At 53.2% G+C, this 7101-nt stretch overlaps 1 protein-coding gene across 1 annotated transcript in view; it reads right to left on the minus strand.

The window, feature by feature from the left end:
* EMSY (EMSY, BRCA2-interacting transcriptional repressor) overlaps positions 1-7101 on the minus strand; it is a 55239-nt gene that overhangs the window by 37950 nt on the left and 10188 nt on the right. Inside the window, exons 6-9 of the mRNA XM_015406468.1 lie at positions 6972-7089; positions 3214-3481; positions 1352-1594; positions 239-388 (exon numbers count right to left, since the gene is read on the minus strand). Coding sequence (XP_015261954.1) covers positions 239-388; positions 1352-1594; positions 3214-3481; positions 6972-7089 — 779 coding nt within the window. The remainder of the gene's footprint in view (positions 1-238; positions 389-1351; positions 1595-3213; positions 3482-6971; positions 7090-7101) is intronic.

The raw sequence follows: 7101 nt of genomic DNA on the forward strand, positions 1-7101 counted from the left end.
CCTTCCCCCCCCCCCCCCCATAGCTAGAAATCCAAAACAGTCCAGTGGAGCCTGAGCGGTGGGTGTTGCCTTCTGACACACTTCTGGTGATGTCAGGGGGTGTGGCATATGCAAATGAGCCATGCTAATGAGTTATGCTCATGAGCTCCTGCACCTCTTTTTCTACAAAATTACGCGATCTGTGGCGTGAATGTCACAAGGGTTACACGTTGCTCTGTCGCCCCCGACAAACACTCACCGGTAGGGGCGGTGACCAACTTGGTCGTCATGATTGTCCCGTTGCTGCTCACCACCATGATGGGAGAGTTGCTGCTGCTGGGCAAGGTGGCCGTGACTGGCTTGGGGAGGATCTTGCTGGGCTGCACCTGCTGAGTGATGATTTTGACCCCTGGCAGAGGAAACGGGGAAGCTTCAGACAGGGAAGAGGGCACAGGCCAATGTACGCACGACGGAGACACATGTGGAGACAACGTGAGAACCTAAGAGAAGCATCTGGTGAACCGACATTCCCTTCCCCGACTCCGTGCCCAACAGTTCAGTTGGACGGCTAGGGATCGAGAGACCGGAGGAAACAGGGACGTGGGAGCAGCTCGTTGATGGTAGTGTGATATAACTACCAGGGGAACCTTGAAGTGATGCCATGCCTCTCCAGGAATCACCAACATACAACAGATACCGTGCAGATGAATTATAACCTATCATAAATATTTTTATATATTGAAAAATATTATTACAATAATTTCTTCATACATATTAATAATCTTAGTCACCATTCATAATATAAGACATCAAAACGTCAAATATCATCTCCATAGATTCTCAAAAGATATAGTACACCCTTATAATATATACTAGTCCTCCTCTGTAAAAAAGTTTCAAAAGGGAGGACTCCTTAAATTCTCTTTACATGTGCTCTGTCTTCCTCCAACAGAGGTCCAGATGTCCTTCTGTTTCAGAATCTTCCTCAGGGAGTTCAACAATAATTTTCAGCACAAGGTTGCTAAATACCAAAGTTTTAATCCAAAATTCTCTTTCAATGAACGCTGCAAAAAGTTTTTTGATGAGCTACAAGCCTCCTCCAAATCACCAGCAACTCTATGGTAAAACCATATGGTAAAAAAAAATGGCCACCAGGAAGCCATATCACGCCTCTCTAGGAATCACTAGAAACTCTATGTTGAAACCATAGAGTTTCTGGAGATTCCTACAGAGGCGTGATGTCACTTCCCGCCAGCCATATTTAAAAATGTTCTCCCCCTGCCACTCTGGCAGCAGGAAAACAGGAACTGGCAGTCCTATGGTTAACCTCAGAGCTCCAGGGTTGCAACCAGCACGACAAGGTCCCCGTTACCTGATTCCTGCTTGATCTGGATGGTGGGCTTGATGCCGGGGGGCAGAGGAGACGGTTGAGGGGGTGGCGGCGGTGGCTGGGGTGGCGTCGGCGTCTGGGTGACCGGTGACGTTTGGGTCAGCTGCGGCTGCTGTTGTTGCTGCTGCTTGGGAAACTGCGCGAGGATCTGGGTCGGCGTCCCCACCAAGCTTTTGGGAGAAGGCAGCCTGGCCGAGGCCACCTTAATGGCCGACGTGGACACCCCTGGAAGAGAGGAGGTGGGCTCAGATCTCGTTGTCGTCCCGTTCTCTCCCCCCCCCTCCCGTTTGCTCCCACTGAGGTATGGCGGCTGCTGAACTGGATCCCGACCCCCGCACTCGGGAAAGCGGGACGAGACCGTGCAGTGGCTGGAGCCTCGGAACTGGTATCTGGGGGCCTGAGGCGTGAATCCCCACTCTGCGGCAGAAAGCCCTGGGGCCAATTGCACGCTTTCGGCCTCACCTCCCTCGCAGGGTTGCAGTGAGGATAAAATGGAGAAGAGGAGAATGACATAAAGTCCCTTTGGGTCCCTGTTGGGGAGGAAGGCAGGGCAGAAACGAAGTAAACCAACGAACAAAGATTGCCGGGATCCAAGGAGGAGCCAGTTTGGTGTCGTGGCGAGGAGCGCAGACTCCAATCTGGGAGAACCGGGTTCGATTCCCCACTCCTCCACATGCAGCCAGCTGGGTGACCTTGGGTCAGTCACGAGCTGTTCTCTCAAGGGCAGTCCTCGAAAGAGCTCTCTCAGGCCCACCTACCTCACAGGGTGTCTGTTGTGGGGACGGGGAGGGAAAGGAGATTGTAAGCCGCTCTGAGACTCCCTCGGGTAGTGAAGGGAGGTATAAATCCTCCCCCCCCACCTGTTCTTTGAGCGGAAACTTGGGTGAGCCTAAGACCTTCCTCGCAGGTCAGGTGTGGTCAGCCCAAGTGTGCCTTCTAACTTTTCAAATTCCATTTGTTCCCATGATTTACTTTATTAAAACATCTGTAACTGGCCTTTCTTTGTGGTTCAAGGCTACGTACAACATACTTCTGATCCCCCCCCCCCTAGTTTTTGTGATCTAGTCCTACTGCATCATTTACTAGACGTTGCAGATTCTTTGACTGAACTTTCTTACACTACATGATCCATAAGAACATCTGGAGCGCCCTGCTGGATCAGACCAGAGGACCATCTAGTCCAGCATCCTGTCTCACACAGTGGCCAACCAGTTCCCCTGGAGGGCCAACAACAGGGCAGAGAGGCTGAGGCCTTCCCCTGATAAGAACCTCAGAAGAGCCCTGCTGGATCAGACCAGTGAGGGTCCATCTAGTCCAGCATCCCGTCTCACACAGGGGCCAGCCAGTTCCTCTGGAGGGCCAACAACAGGGCAGAGAGGCTGAGGCCTTCCCCTGATAAGAACCTCAGAAGAGCCCTGCTGGATCAGACCAGTGAGGGTCCATCTAGTCCAGCCTCCTCTCTCACACAAGGGCCAGCCAGAACAGTTTGGTGTAGTCGTTAAGCACGTGGAATCTAATCTGAAAGAGGTGGGGAGGGGAAGGGAGAGGGTCTTGTAAACCGCTCTGAGACGCCTTCGGGCAGTCAAGGGCGGGGTATAAACCCAATCTCTTCCTCCTCTTCTTCTCTTAAAGCCAGCAGAAAGCCCGCCAGAGATGACCAGCGTCTCACCCTGTGCTACAGTTGACATCACGACGGATGGCGTGGAGGACACCACGGTGGTCACGGCCACGGTGCTGGGCGTGGAGGAGGGCGTGGCGCAGCTGCTGGCACTAAACCCAATCTCTTCCTCCTCCTCTTCTCTTAAAGCCGGCAGAAAGCCTGCCAGAGATGACCGGTGTCTCACCCTGCGCGACGGTTGACATCACGACGGACGGCGTGGAGGACACCACGGTGGTTACGGCCACGGTGCTGGGAGCGGAGGGCGCGGCGCAGCTGCTGGCGCTGCTGCTGACCAGGGAGGACTGGGGGGCGGTGATGACCACCGGCTGCTTTTGCGTGGTCGAGGCGATGACGGAGGTGGGGACCAGCTTGGTGACGGCCGCGTAGTTGTGAGACTTGGACAGGATGTTGGGCACGAAGGTGGAGCTGGGCGACGTGGTGACGATGATCACCTGGAAAGGAAGGACAGGCACGTTGCGCTCACTGCGTCGGGAGCTGGGACCGCTTTCCGCAGAAAGCTTCCGCTGATGGTCTCGCGGCCCGCGGGATGTGGCTGGTTTGCAATGGGGCTTTGGCGACTGTCTATTCAAGGCACGTTGCGCTCACTGCGTCGGGAGCCGGGACCGCTTTCCGCAGAAAACTTCCGCTGACGGTCTCGCGGCCCGCGGGATGTTGCTGGTTTGCAATGGGGCTTTGGCAACTGACTATTCAGAACCTCTCGCAGGGGGAAAGCTAGATCAGGGTCCAGTCACACCGGGAAGCAACAGGATCTTCGGGGCGTACCCTTTCAAGGGCCGAAGCTCCCTTCGTCAGACTGCGGAGGGCTGAAAACCCCGAGAATCTTGTTGGTATCGAAGGTGCTGCTGGAGTCATATCTAAGTCTTGTACTGCGTCAAGACAGCTATCCTCTCAAACTAGTATCAGGGAAGGGTCCTTGTACCAGGGAAGTGCCGCTGTCAGTGGAATAGGTAAGAACAGGAGAGAAGCCATGTTGGATCAGGCCAATGGCCCATCCAGTCCAGCACTCTGTGTCACACAGGGGCCAAAACCCAGGAGCCATCAGGAGGTCCACCGGCAGGGCCAGAACTCCACAAGACCTCCCACTGTTGCCCCCAAGCACCAAGAAGACAGAGCATCCCTGCTCCAGACATAAGAACATAAGAGAAGCCATGTTGGGTCAGGCCAGTGGCCCATCCAGTCCAACACTCGCAATGGGGCTTTGGCAACTGACTATTCAGAACCTCTCGCAGGGGGAAAGCTAGATCAGGGTCCAGTCACACCGGGAAGCAACAGGATCTTCGGGGCGTACCCTTTCAAGGGCCGAAGCTCCCTTCGTCAGACTGCGGAGGGCTGAAAACCCCGAGAATCTTGTTGGTATCGAAGGTGCTGCTGGAGTCATATCTAAGTCTTGTACTGCGTCAAGACGGCTAATCCTCTCAAACTTGTGTCGGGGAAGGGCCCTTGCACCAGGGAAGTGCCGCTGTCAGTGGAACAGGTAAGAACAGGAGAGAAGCCATGTTGGATCAGGCCAATGGCCCAGCACTCTGTGTCACACGGTGGCCAAAACCCAGGGGCCATCGGGAGGTCCACCGGCGGGGCCAGAACTCCAGAAGCCCTCCCGCTGTTGTTCCCCCCCCAGGCACCAAGAAGACAGAGCATCGCTGCCCCAGACATAAGAACATAAGAGAAGCCATGTTGGATCAGGCCAGTGGCCCATCCAGTCCAACACTCTGTGTCACACAGTGGCCAAAACCCAGGGGCCATCAGGAGGTCCACCTGCCCTTCCACACTTTTGCCCCCCAAGCACCAAGAACGCAGAGCATCACTGCTAGATTGCGCTAGCCTGGGCTATGCAAGTCAGGATCTGGAAGACCCGGGTTCAAATTGACCCTCTGAAACAGTGGAAACGTTACTGAATGCAGAGTGTTTTGCTTGCCGCTTGTGTATTTAGGGAATCTATGTAATACAAGACTGCAAGACTGTAATGTCGTAATAAGAAATGCAATAATACACTTTTAATGTAAAACTTGAACTTGATAGTATATTCATTGAGGTGAAAGAGCTATACACACTATTCATCTTGTGGTTTCTGCAGTGGTGAAAAAGGCAACGTCTATGTCAGGGATTATTAGAAAAGGGACTGAGAATGAGCTGATATTGTAATGCCCCTGTGTAGATCGATGGTGCGGCCTCATTGGGAATAGTGTGTGCAGTTCTGGTCACCTTATCACAAAAAAGGACGTTGCAGAACTGGAAAAAGGACAGAGGAGGGCGACCCAGATGATGAGGGGATTGGAGCCCCTTCCCTACGAGGAAAGGCGGAAGAGTCTGGGACTTTTCAGCTTAAAAAATTACTGTGGGGGGGGGATACACACGATAGCAGTTTATAAAATTGTGCATGGGGTGGAGAGAGCTGACAAAAAAAAAATTCTCCCTCTCCCAAAGTACTAGAAGTCAAGGGCATCCAATGAAGCCGATGGGCAGTAGGTTCAGGACAGACAAAAGGAAATGCGACTTTACCCAAATAACTGTAATTGACCCTATGAAACAGTGGAAACGTTACTGAATGCAGAGTGTTTTGCTTGCCGCTTGTGTATTTAGGGAATCTATGTAATACATTTGGAAGCTGTTGCAAGACTGTAATGTCGTAATAGGAAATGCAATAATACACTTTTAATGTAAACATTGAACTTGATAGTATATTAATTGAGGTGAAAGACACTATTCATCTTGTGGTTTCTGCAGTGGTGAAAAAGACAACGTCTATGTCAGGGATTATTAGGAAAGGGACTGAAAATGAGCTGCATTGTAATGCCCCTGTATAGATCGATGGTGCGGCCTCATTGGGAATAGTGTGTGCAGCTCTGGTCACCGTATCACAAAAAAGGACATTGCAGAACTGGAAAAAGGACAGAGGAGGGCGACCCAGATGATGAGGGGATTGGAGCCCCTTCCCTACGAGGAAAGGCGGAAGAGCCTGGGACTCTTCCGTTTGGAAAAGAGACGACTGAGGGCGGGACATGGATAGAGGTTGATAAAATGATGCATGGGGTGGAGGGGAGGCGACAAAGAGAACTTTGTCTGCCTCTCCCAAAAAGGCTAGAACTCAAGGGCACTCAATGAAGCCGGTGGGCAGTAGGTTCGGGACGGGCAAAGGAAATACTACTTTACACAGCAAGTGATCAAAATGTGGAATTTGCTGCCAGAGGATGTAGCGATGGCTATGGGGGGGGGGGGTTGGTCAGTGGCTACTATCCATGGTGACTGAGGGGAACCTTCACATTCAAAGGCACTAATCCTCTGAATCCCAGAGCCAGGAGGCAACATCAGGGGAAGGCCTCGGCCTCCATGCCCTGTTGCTGATCCTCCAGAGGAACTGGGTGGCTGCTGTGTGAGACAGGAGGCTGGACTAGATGGACCCTCACTGCTCTGATCCAGCAGGGCTCTTCTGAGGTTCTTACAAAGGCCTCGGCCTCCATGCCCTGTTGCTGCCCCTCCAGAGGAACTGGCTGGCCACTGAGTGAGACAGGAGGCTGGACTAGAGGGACTCTTACTGGTGTGATCCAGCAGAGCTCTTCTGAGGTTCTTATCAGGGGAAGGCCTCGGCCTCTCTGCCCTGTTGTTGGCCCTCCAGAGGAACTGGTTGGCCCCTGTGTGAGACAGGAGGCTGGACTAGATGGACCCCCACTGGTCTGATCCAGCAGGGCTCTTCTGGTGTTTTTACCAGGGGAAGGCCTTGGCCTCTATGCCTTGTTGTTGGTCCTCCAGAGGAACAGGTTGGCCACTGTGTGAGACAGGAGGCTGGACTAGATGGACCACTGGTCTGATTCAGCAGGGCTCTTCTTATGTTATCTTCTACCACTGAGCCACGGTGCCTCCCCCAAGCCCTGAGCTCAAAGAAAGGGTGAATAAAAACGAGCCCCCCCAGCACCCCCCTCCCACCTTCTGGGTTGTCGTGTTGGTGGTCTGCGTCGAGGGCTTGGTGAAGGTGATTTTCACGGGGGACATATGGGGAGGCAAGGAATTGGCGATGCTCTGCATGATGCTGCTCATCTTCGGGCTGCCGGGCACC

The sequence above is a fragment of the Gekko japonicus genome, unplaced genomic scaffold, assembly GCF_001447785.1.
Source record: "Gekko japonicus isolate JY-2015 unplaced genomic scaffold, Gekko_japonicus_V1.1 scaffold3994, whole genome shotgun sequence".
In the NCBI taxonomy this organism is placed as follows: Eukaryota; Metazoa; Chordata; class Lepidosauria; order Squamata; family Gekkonidae; genus Gekko; species Gekko japonicus.